Source organism: Marmota marmota, unplaced genomic scaffold (assembly GCF_001458135.2).
Source record: "Marmota marmota marmota unplaced genomic scaffold, marMar, whole genome shotgun sequence".
Lineage (NCBI taxonomy): Eukaryota > Metazoa > Chordata > Mammalia > Rodentia > Sciuridae > Marmota > Marmota marmota.
The window spans coordinates 4080695-4092778 of record NW_026000026.1 but is presented as its reverse complement, the minus strand read 5'-3'; the positions used below and the strand labels follow the sequence as shown (position 1 = coordinate 4092778).

At 47.0% G+C, this 12084-nt stretch overlaps 2 protein-coding genes and 1 long non-coding RNA gene across 3 annotated transcripts in view; 1 reads left to right on the top strand and 2 right to left on the bottom strand.

The window, feature by feature from the left end:
* Positions 1 to 5298, bottom strand: part of Dbndd2 (dysbindin domain containing 2) — a 39766-nt gene extending 34468 nt beyond the window's left edge. Inside the window, exon 1 of the mRNA XM_048810732.1 lies at positions 4623 to 5298. The gene's annotated coding sequence lies outside the window, so the exon portion shown is untranslated. The remainder of the gene's footprint in view (positions 1 to 4622) is intronic.
* On the bottom strand, positions 4390 to 8674 carry Sys1 (SYS1 golgi trafficking protein). The gene is given in 5 exon segments (XM_015478851.1): positions 4390 to 5618; positions 6802 to 6869; positions 8435 to 8455; positions 8457 to 8492; positions 8494 to 8674. Coding segments are annotated over 5 exon segments (471 nt in total). The 5' UTR covers positions 8599 to 8674; the 3' UTR covers positions 4390 to 5377.
* Positions 8675 to 8690: 16 nt separating this feature from the next.
* On the top strand, positions 8691 to 11552 carry LOC107136548. The gene is made up of 2 exons (XR_001502723.2): positions 8691 to 9097; positions 11412 to 11552. It is a non-coding gene; the product is annotated as an uncharacterized LOC107136548 (long non-coding RNA).
* Positions 11553 to 12084: the final 532 nt, after the last annotated feature.

Genomic DNA, 12084 nt, shown 5'->3' with positions numbered 1-12084 from the left:
TCTCCGTGGATCTGGAATCTGGGACCCGTGGCCCAGCCTGAACGGCTCAGTTGGCACCTCTGCTGCAGGCTTCCTACCTCCCAATGAGATCTAAGCATAGCACCCCCTTACAGAGCATACCCCACCCCACCCTACCCCCCCCCGCCCCAGCACTTCCCGCGCAACCTCTTCCACTTCCGGCTCAGCTTTACTCCAGCCCATTCCATCAGTAGTATGCACTTCTGTTCCCTGCAGCCCACCATCAATCCCATCAACCTTGGAAAATAACCTTTACTCAATCTTCCTTCCCAGGCACCTGATCCATCAACCTCTGAATGAATTTTAGGATTGAGCTGCCATCAGTGGGCAGTCAGGGCACCTTGCACCCAAACAGAAATTCCAAACCCTTTCTGCTCCTCCCCTTTCCCTACATAGCCTAGGGGACCCCAGGTGGAAGCCCAAGTGGGGAAATAGGGTGGACCTAGGCAAGACTGGCAACTCCCACTTTGCTCCACAGAAAGCAGTTGGTCCCCACCTGCCCAAGAAGAGCCACCCAGCACAGGGGAGTCTGTGTGCTGAGGGCGGGATCCAGCATGGCCAGGAGAGCAAAACATGCAGGTCCTAGGGAAGAGTGACTCCCAGCAGCAGTGTACCTGCCAGCCTTACCCCCACCTCCCCCTGGCGTTTATGCCTCTGACAACCTGCTTCTCACAATCCCACAGTTGGGATCTCCCCACCACAACCCTCTTATTTAACCACTTTAGTCTGAGGCTCTTCTGGGTTCTGTGAGATCCTGATTTGGGAAGGAAGATATCTCACAAATGGTTCCCAAACAGTTAATCAGGGCAGGAGGGGAAACTAAATTTTTGAATCTAAACTTATATTGATGTTTAATAAGTCACATGAGCTTTCAGAGACTATTTAATCTGTTTTTAAAATAGGGATACTAATATCCATTTCAGAGGGTCTTAAGTAGATCAGGCTTATGTAGATAAAGCCAGCTTGAAAGGTATTGACCAATACATGAAGCCAGGTATTGAACCAAATGTTTGGCCTCTCCCCAAACCTTCTCCCTGGCCCTTTACCATAATGAACCCTGAGGCTAGTACTGACCCTTTTTCTTGCTTTCAAGCATCTTACTTGTCAGCTTTTAGAGAACTAGATGATTGTTAACAAGCCAAATTTATGTTCACATTCACAACATTTTGCTAAAGCGGCATCTGGATTTCAATACTGTCCCAATTATTTGGACCAGGTAAGTTCAAACAACTGAAATGTGAAGAGGATGAGGCCTTCAAGGCAGACATGGCTAGTTTGTGGGGTTTATTTTGTTTTGTTTTTTGCAGTTGTAGATGGACAGCATGCCTTATTTTTAGGTGGTGCTGAGGATCGAACCCAGTGCCTCACATGTGCTAAGCAAGCACTCTGCCACTGAGCTACAGCTGCAGCCCCTGTTGGGGAAAGCTGTTTACTCCCTAATCTTCAAATGTTGCCTGCAAAATGCAGGGAATGGTGGTGCCTGTTTCATTAGATTAAAAAGGAATATAAATTAACCACTTGCAGGGTATGGCACAAACAGCTCAATACTGGGTGATGGCACCTATATCACAGACAAGCCAGCCGCCTATCTAACATTAGATAACACAGGCTCAGAAGAAAGTCTTGTCCACTTATGTAAAATGGAGAGGTAAGCAATAGCCTACTAATTATAAATCCATGGATTCAACTGTAGTCCAAAATTACTTGGGGAAAAACACAATACTGGGTTCATACAGAAAATGTACAGATCCTTTTCTTGTCCTTCCCTATAGTATAACAATAATTTACATAACATTTACATTGTATTAGGAATTGTAAGTACTCTGGAGATGATTTAAAGTATACAACAGGAGGAATGTAGATTATGTGCAAATAATATGCTATTTTCCCCTTTATTTATTTATTTATTTTTTTTACTGAGCCATTTTGTAAAAGAGATGAGCATCTTCAGAATTTGATAACCTTGGGGATCCTAAAACCAATCTCCCACGGACAATGAGGGATGACTACAATTAACCCTCGTTTTACAAATGAGGAAACTAAGGTAGTGTGAGAGGTTGGGTGTCTTACCCAAGATCTCACAGCTATTATGAGGATTCCAGGACTTAACCCTGCACTCCACTGCTGCTCTTTAAAGTCTTCCAGCACTGGACCCTTATAACACCGACTTGCCCAGGCAGAGGCAGGACATGGCTTAGCTTCCTTGAGCAAGATGTGGCTTCTAATCCCTCAGGCTCCTCTGGTACCCTGAGTCCACCCCTACTCCTCCTGCTCTGGGTTCCCAGAAGCCCGCCCCCAAGTATCTGTGGTCCCTGTGCTACAGGTACAGGGAGATATTCCATACCTGATTGCTCACTGCTCTCCCCCCCAAAAGCCACCCTGATCTGCTAGTCAGAGGAAGGAGACCAAGAAACTCAACTTCTAGGACAGCCTGTTTGAGCTATGTACCACCAGAACTTAGGGACACCTGGAGCTTCCCACCAATCTCCACTCCCAGATATCTTTTGACTACATCCTGGCTCCCATTTGACTCAGATTTGGACAGGGTTGCCTAGAGCAAGGGGTTAGAGGTGCCCTCTGAGCCAGACATCACTTTCTCCTTTCCCATCCTCCTTCAGAGTTATAAATTATTCTAAGCAATTATGCAACAGTCCACTTTTCTCTCTGAATGGTTAGAAAGTAGAAAGTCATGATTATCAACTTGAAATAGGAGGGAGATAGCTTTGTGACCTCGGTACTATCCTTTATAATTTCGAAATAAAGACATTTTCTACATTTCTAGAACCACTTGGGAAACTTCTGGCCATATTTAGTACAATGCCTATTAGTTTTTTCTTAGAAAGTAATGTTTACAAAGCACTATTCATCCTTAGTATTTAAAACAATGGGATGGTGAGGTATGCTTATAAGGTGATACATTGTTTAACCAATCAAAATGATGCTTAATAATGTTACTACCAGAGCCCAAATCCTGATACTGCCAGCTCCTAAAATGTAACCCTGTGTAAGTTCTTAACAGTCTCCTCATACATAAGATACAGATGATGGTATTTCCTACTTTAGAGGGTTGTTGGGAAGATTGAGAAAGGAGACATAGCCCTTAGCTCACTCCTGGATACCTATTAAGTACTTAATAGATTATTCAGATGACAAACATATCACTGCCTTGCTCAGTCCTCTGGAACTTAGTTCCAGAAATTGTTTTTTGTTACTTAGAATTGTAAAACTCTTTTAAGGTGACGTTTTTTTTTTTTAGGGGGGCGGCCGGGGGAGGCCCTAGGGATGGAACCCAGAGACTCACACCTGCTAGATGCTCTGCCACTGAGCTACATACCCAGCCATTTTTTTTTTCTTAAAATCTCATTAAGTTGCCCAGGCTGGCCTTAAAAACTTGCAGTCCTTCTGCCTCAGCCTCCAGAGAGCTGGGATCACAGGCATGTACCACTGTGTCTGGCTTAAAGTCACATATTTTTGATCCCTGTCACTCAACTTGGTTACAATATTCTTGAGAGGGGGACTGGTTCTCCTGATTTGGGGCATTTTCCAAAAGTTAAAGTAACACTCAAGAGACAAAGACATGTCATCACAGAAGATATGCAGAAAAAAAGTGGCACCAGTCCTCAAAGGAAATCCTAAAGAGGTGGTCCAACCATAGCGGCAGCAACAGCCACCACAGCTCATCAAGGGAGAGAGCTGCCACATGGGGTGTGTCTGAAGCCCTTCAAAAAGTTAGTCACATGCCTGTAGAATTTGTGGTCTCTAGGGGGAAATCCACCAACCCCTGGTCTTACCTCCCGGACCCTGCAGCCAGGATTACTATGCCCCAGTAACAAGCTGTTTCCATCCACTTTGGCCACAGCACTCTCGAGTTCTTGAGCTGCCTCACTCTAGCACTTTCCCAGCTTCCACCCAAGCATGTTTGCCCCTGTAAGGTTTGGTTCCCTACACAAGGCTCAGAGCCAGGAGGCTAGAAAGGCTCCTAGAGAGACAAAACTTTTCTATGTAATTCTAATACTAAAAGCTAAACCCTGACAGCTTTCTTGGGCAAAATCCAGAGAAATCAAAGAACACTGATGGTTTCAGTGCAGAAGTGGTGTTGCTCTGTTGCACATGTTCAGAAATCAGCAGTAAGAGGGGGTGGGGGGAAGTCCCAAGAGTCATGGCAATTAACCAGAGGCATAGTAAAAGGAGCTATAGGTGTGGGAGGTGGGGACATGGAGTGAGGCAGAGTTCCCTGCATGTTTCGTATTTTAACCAATTGGAGGAATAACTTGAAGGTCCAGGAAAGGATAAGGTAACTTAACAATTCTTTGTAGATCCTTTGCCTAGCTATTCATCTATCTCCGTTCCAACCACGCATTACAAAGGAAGTACAGACGGAACCATGGAAAATACTGTATTTCTGTACACAGGAAGGAGAGCTGCAAGCCCCTCACAGGAAATTCTACCCCCAAAGAAAAATCTTAGCAGCAAATTTTTATCTGCCTCAGCACTATCAGCATAGCCTGGGCTAGAAAGTTGGGCTTCCTAAAGCTGGGCACCCACCATGCCCTTCCCACCAGAGAATTCCAAATAATACAGGAAAAAGGAACTCTTGCCAGTACCGAGATCCAGTAGGTGCTTGGGAACCTGGTCATTCCTAGAGAGCAGGCAGTGACCCCAATATGAGGGTTAGACTGGAAGTGATGATGGGATTCTTCTCTGGGTCCTATGACCTGCTTTGAGGAAGGCTGGCATCAGGGTGGGGACCCAGGAGTGGGAACTTGAAGGAAATTAATCATGGGTTCTTGGGTGCACACATATATGTGTGTAACAGGGCACAGGCTTTGCATTCTCCTTGCGCTTGATGTCTGTGTCTGCCGCCCTCTCCCTGACAGTAGCATAGTACTTTGCACTAGATCTCTTTCTGTGGCTATGGCTCCAGAAATCTGTTGCTCTAAAAAGAATCACTGTAGTTCCGCAACATGGCAAAGGTAATAGCTGTCCAGGGGTAAGACAGATGACTAGAAGAGTGGTTTGTTCCAATCAGATATCCTTGATTTTTTTTTCTTTTTTAAAACAATAGGCTGGTGACAGGTGTGATGGCTCAAGAGTGTCATGGTTCCAAATCTGATATGACCCTCAAAGAGGTCCCCTTCCAGACCTCTCAGATACCAAGGCTTCAGCAGACAGAGGCCATTCTTGCAGCTGTGATCCTGACTGCTACCTGCCTTCTTGATGGGACCTCACTATCTCTCCACCAACAGAGACTTCACATTTCCAGGGTTCCTCTCAGACCTGGGCTGGACCTCATCCAGAAGGTCTGACTAGCCCAAGTTGGGGAGCCCAAGTGCCAGTAGAGTGTCCAAAGGGCCCAATTCTAGACATTGGATTTAGGGGCTGAGTTGAGGGGGATCTCCTTGAGCTCCGTCCGCATGCACAGGTACTCCCCGATGACAGCCATGAGTGCAATGCACACGGCTTGGACCAGCCACCAGGTCAGCGCCGAGGGGAAACGGGAGCTGTAGAACCAGCAGCCCAGGAGGTGAAAGAAATGGACAGTGACAGTGAAATCCAGACACTGCTTCCCTCGCCGGATGAAGTACAGCAAGCCCAGGGCACTGTTGGGAGAGGACAGCAGTGAGTTGTCACTGGGTTGTCCTGGCCTTAGATTAGGTTATTTGGGGGATAGGGAAAAATTAGGATGGCAGCATAGTGGTCAGAAGCGAGCAAGGTTAAGTGTGAAGCAAGTGTTACAATATTAGATGCCTAAAGGAACCTGGTAGGTAACATCAAGAGTGAATCACACTAAATAGAAGAAAATAAAACTAGGAGATTGATGATAAATGGCAACTGTCAGAAGGAAGCTAGGGAATGGTGGTGCATCCTAAAACTATACATGTTCTAGCTTAAGAGGAGACAAAAGCTACTTGCATTTAGGCAAATGTTACCATACTAGAAGGGTAGCCTGCAATCCATCTTCCCATTATTCAAGAGAAGCCATAAATCTGCACTTTTATAAAACATACTGACATTCAACTAAGTGAAAAAATGTGTTAAACTCCATGTGTGGGCTGACCTCTGTATAAGCCAAACAGAAAATATGTGGGAGACAAATTTAGTTCAAAATTAGCCTAGCAGTATTCAAGTATTCCAGTGTAAGGTCAATAATAATAGCAACGTACAAGGCATCATTCTAAGTTTTTCCTGTGAATTAAATCACTTGATCCTTACAACTATGAGGCAGGCAATGTTATTAGCCCCTGAGGAAATGGGGCTTAGATAGATTTAACTTGTCCAAAGTGGTAAAGCTGAGATTCAGTCAAGTGAGTCTGCCTCTGAGCCTGAGATCTTGATCACTACACTAAACCACCTCTCAAGAGACTGGCAGTGGTCATGAGTGACCTTACACGTCACTGAGTCCAACTCCTTGTGTACAGATAAGGAGCCTGAGGCTCAGAGAGGAGGGAAGTAACTAGGCCAATGGCACAGGGACCAAGGATGGATAGAGAGTTCTCCTGACTCCCAGTCTAACCCTCTCCTCACTTCATGTCATATCAGGAAAGTAATCTGAGATGGAAGCTATCATGCAGGCAGCACACATAGTGACAAGAGCTTTGCAACTAAGTCAAAACAGCAACAGAAGGAGTTCCATGATAGAATTAATCCCAGAACTGATCTCTGCCACCCACTTCAGTCCACACTCCCTAGGAACAAGTGCCAGCATGTCTCATATCCAAATTTAGGAAGTTAGTCCCAGTGCTAAGACCCCCAAAGCTGGACAATAAAACTGGTGATACTCACCAGGTGAGAGCGTTGAGGATGAAGGACATCATGGACAGCCGGCCTGGAGGGGTAGAAAAGCCCAGGATCTGAGGGGAATCACAAATGGAAATATGCTGGAGAAGTGACTTGGCCAGAGCCCCAGGCTCTAGGATCCCAGCAGGCCTCCTAAGGCACAAGCATTCTTCCCAAAGCACACAAGGACAATGCCCACTTTGACTGGACTGTTCAACAGACTATTTCCAAAAAGGTTCTTTTTTATACATCCATTATGGTATCTCATTTGATCTTCACAGTAGGCAAGAAAGGAATTACTATTCTTAGTTTACAGAGGAGTACATAAAAGCTCAAAGGAGTTAAATTGCCCAAAATGATACAATATATTGAAAAAGAGGTTCAGCAAACCATTGGACCACAGGTGAAGCACCTGCTTTTGTAAATAAAGTTTTATGGAAACACAGTCCTCAGATATTCGCTTACTTATCATCTCTGGCTGCTTTTGCACTATGGTGGCAGAGCTGAGTAGTTGTAACCTAAAATATTTACTACCTCCCCCTTTCCAAGAACTGACCTAGAACTCAGACTGTGCACATCAGTTGACTCTTCAACACAGCCTAGGATTTCCATGTGCCCTTCCTAGAATGAAGGCTCCTACAAGGTTACTACTCTGTGCCTGGTAGGTATGAACCTCTGCTACCCTTGGCACACACTAATGAAGACCAAATATCTCTACCACACTTTCAGCTTACAAAGAAAGGCCCATGACATCCATTATCTCATATTATCCTTATAAAAACCTTGAGATTCAGTCAGGTGAGTCTGCCTCTAAGCCTGAGATCTTGGTCACTCTGCTAAAAGGCCTCTGTTATTATTACTACCTCTATCAGAATAATAAAGTGCCCACAGGCTATGCAAAGAGTATGCATCAGGGGCAAGAACTCCAGCCAGGTCTCCTGGCTGAGCACAGGTGATGACCTGTGTTCATTACCATACACCAATAGCTGCTTCTCAGATGCAGCCTCCTTTACTTTATAAAGTACTTATTTCTAGGCTCCTCTGGGCTTGATAACCTTTTACTGAGAGTGACATGGTCGGACTATTTTGTCCACTTTCTGGAAAACAAAAAGGCTCTAAAAAGTGAAGCAAGTTCCCCAAGTTCCCAGAGCTGACATGTCTGGGCCTAGATTGGACTTTTAAGTACAGGATCTCTGTACTGAAATTCATGCTCTCCGATAACAGTTTCATGATTTTGCAGACATGAAAGCAAGTTCAGAGAGGTAACACTGGCCCCACATCACACAGCAAGTAAAGTGGAACTTAAATGGAAGCTATGACCCAAAGGCTAGGCAGTTTCCACTGAAACCCCAAGAATGCCTTTTCATCCACTCCTCTCCCCAGGATGGGCCCCGAGAATCTGGATTCAGAGACTCAGAGAGGAGACCCATGGAGTGGCCTGGGACGCAGGCCTATTTACGATGCTATCCAGGCCCTTTCCTTTTCACCTCTCTGCCTGTCGTCTGTCATTCCATGTCACCTATGGGGCAGCTGAGACTTTGAAGGGTAAAAGCCCTTCCCGAGGGCCACGAAGCGGGAACGCGGTCCACAGAGCTACTCGGTGTGGCGAGACCCCACCCGCGCCGCCCGGGGACCCTACCTCGGCGTCGAACATCTGGTCCGAGCGAGGGGCTGCTTCGCACTAGCGCGTCCACCAGCCGCCAGCCACAGGCCCAGCGAGCCGTAATAGACAGTCTGCATGAGGACGATCTGCGACAGGATCAGCAACGGGTCCCACACGTAGCTGCGGAACTGGCCCGCCATGCCGGCCCTCCGGCCCGGCCGCCGCCCGCGCCTCTGTCAGCACCGCCGCGCCATGGGCCCCGGGCCGCCCCACCACCTGCGGGGACACACGCCGGGCCTCAGCCGGCAGGCCGTCGCCCTGGCAACGCCGCCGGGCCAGGAGGAGGGACTGGGACCGAGCGGCGAGCCCATTCCGGGAGTTGGGGGGAGGGCGGGGCGGACAGACCCATTCCCAGAGTGAGGGGAGGTCCTGCCCCTGCCGGCCGCTCGGCCTCCGCCGCACACACACTCTTCTGGGGTTCACTCACCGGTGACGGACTCAAGGATGAAGCATCCGCGCGTGGCGTGACCTCATCGGCAGGCTCCCGAAACCCGACTGACAGACAGAACCATGGAGGAGAGGCCCTACGGCCTAGAGAGGCAAAGACCCAGCGACCCGAGGGGCTGTAGATGCTGCGTGGGAAAGAAGCGTTTCCGGGGATGACGGCGGAGAGGGCCGGACTAAGAGTGCGCAGGCGCAGTATGTGCAACCTTTCCCTAAACCACCTAGAGGGTAAAGGAGGAGCGGGGCACATGCGCAGAAGGAAGGTTGAAGGCGAACGGAAGTGAGGCACCCAAGCTGTGGAGCTTGCGTGCCCTCTTGAGGGGAAGCTAGAGAAAAAGGAGAGCGACTGGGGAAAGGGAAACGGGACGGCCGAGAGCGGGGAGAAGGTGTGTGTGCTAGCGAAATGATAAACAGTTAACTATTTTTATCTTAGGTTTTCAATGTTTTCTTCGATTTAAAGTCAAGGATAAATTGAAAACAGTTTGCAGAGCGGGGCACACGCCTGTAATCCCAGCCATTAGGAAGGCGAGGGCAGGAGTTTCTCAAGTTCGAGGCCAGCCTGAGCAGTTTAAGAGATCTTGTCAAAAAATAAATAAAATAAAAGGGCTGGGGATGTAGCTCATGCTCAATTGTAGAGCACCTTTGGGTTTAATCCCAAGCACTGGCGTTGGGAGAGGGGAGCTGCACGTTCTATATATCATTTTGCCAATGTTCCCGTTTTACAAGTGATCAGGGGCCACAGAAGGGTAGCAAGATATTGCCTCAAAAACTGAGTGGCACCGGGCACTGTGGCGCACGCTGCTACTCGGAGACTGAGGCAGAAGGATGACAAGTTTAAGGCCAGCTTCAGCAAGTCATCAAGACCCTCCACGATCTAAAAAGACCCTGTCTCAAAATAAAATAAAAAGGGCTGGAAGTGTAGCTCAGTGGTAGAGCATCGCTGGGTTCAGTCCCCAGTACCAGACACACACATGCTGGGGGTGGGTGACAGGCAGGGGGGCGGGGGGGGTTGGGAGAGAGGACAGGAGAAGCCCAAGGGCAAAGTTAAGATTAAAATTCAAGAGTTTCCAAACATTACAACGTTGATTTCCTGATGCTGGGGAAAAGGTTAGTCTGCTCTCAGACACACTGTGACTGTTTTAGATGACAGAGTAGTGGGTGTTTTATAATGTGATACCCAGAGGCAGAAAGCACAAGTACTAATGTCATATCTAGAATCAAATCCTGACCTTGCCTGCCGCCATGATTATTTTATCTCTGCTTTCTCTGAGTCTGAATAGTGGACAGTCAGTAAATATTTGTCAAATGAGTCAAGTATAGAGAAAGGGCAATAGCAAATTGGTGACTCACTTTATTTCCACCCCAGCTGACCAAAACTCTTCAACTTCATTGATCCTAGGTTCCCTTTCTCTGGAGTTGGAAAGAAGGGAAGTAACTGGTTTGTAGGAAAAGAACCAGGGTTTCAAAGCCAGCTCTATCACTTCTTAGCTGTGTGACCTTCTTTAAACTTCAGTTTCCCTGTTTATGCAATTAGGAGTTAGACAAGATTAACGTTTTTCCAACATTTTATCTACCCTCCACTAATTATTTTCTCATTTAAAAAATTTATCAGAGACACATGTAACTGCCAATCAGAATTTCTGAACAGCATGTGATAGCCATGTTATCACCTTGAGTTGATACAATTCCAGACAAAAGTAAAGAAACTTGAGACTTTATCAAGAGTGAGTATGTGCCGGGTGCAGTGGTATACACCTGTAATCCTGGCTACTGGGGTGAGGCAGGAGGAGTGGGAGTTTGAGGCCAGCCTAGGCAACTTAGCTAGATCATGTCTCAAAAATAAAAAGGGTTGTAAATGTAGCTCAGTCGGGGAGCAACTGCCTAGCATGCAGGAGGCCCTGGGTTCAATCCCCAATAGTGGAGACAAGGAAGACAAAGGGTGTAAGTATGTGGTTTCCCTTATCATTTGGAAATTCACTTGGTTTTCAGTTTTGGAGTTATTAAGGCCCAAAGATGTCTGACCTGGTTTCCAGGTGAACCATTCTCTTCACAATTTGTTTCACAAAAGACATATTCAAATTCCTCTAGTCCTCGGATTACTCACACTATCTAGTGTTTGTGAGAAAACATCTGTTTATTAAGTGCCTACATGATCTTGTTTAATCTTCATAATCCAAAAAGGTATAATATTATCCCCCTTTTTATAGGTGAGGAAACCAATGCTTAGAGAAGGGGCATGGCTACCTAAGTCAGAGAGCTTATAGGAAACTCAGCTGGATTCAAACTCAGGACATCTGACTCCAAACACCAACATCCACTCCAGAAGAAAAGCAGTGGAAAGAAGGAGACCATGAAATAGGTGGTGGAATGGTGGGAAGTAGAAAAGGAACAGGAATCCTTCACTCAGGTCGCCCTGGGGTGAAGGATCAGGAAGATAAGAAGTGGGGTTCAGGGAGTGTGCTGGAGAGGTCTAACTTAATTTCTAAGGGCGGTTCCATCTTCCTTCCAGGTGCTGGAATGTGTGGCCTGTCTTGGAGTCCATCCCCTTCACGGCACAGCTGGGCACACTCCACCCCTATTTCCTCCCCCACAGGGAAGGCTCTCCCTACCCAATTCTCCTACAATGAAAATACACAGCCTAGACCTTGAAGTTAGGGCTGTTTGGAAAGCTTGTGTCTGATGTCATCCTGGAGCTTTGAGCTTGCCTCTGGGAAAACCCCATGACAGGACCCGGCAGGATCTTGTTTCCACTTCCCTTGGAGTCCCGCCTTTCTGAACCCCGGGAAATGTCTACCATACTATGTCTTAATTTGAACCCAACGAGGAAACTGAGAACTGGGGAAAACCAGAGCAGTTCCTTTGGGAAAACTTTTTGGCCTATCTGCAAACTGTGACCACAGACATCCTGGTTCAGACCACAAAACCTGAGTCCCACCAACTTGCTCTGTGACCTTGGGGTCACACTTGCTAGGTCCTAATGTGCTGGGTCACACTTGCTAGGTCCCAAACTATAAAATGAAAGAGGGACTTTGGATTCCAACTTCCTAAAGCAGCCCATGGCCATCTGAGTTTCCCCAGAACATATTGGAGCCCTGTACATTCAGATTCCCAAGCTTCATTGCGAACTTAAGTCTGAACCTCCAAAAGCCAAATGGAGAAAACTGGGTGTGGGTGTGGGTGTG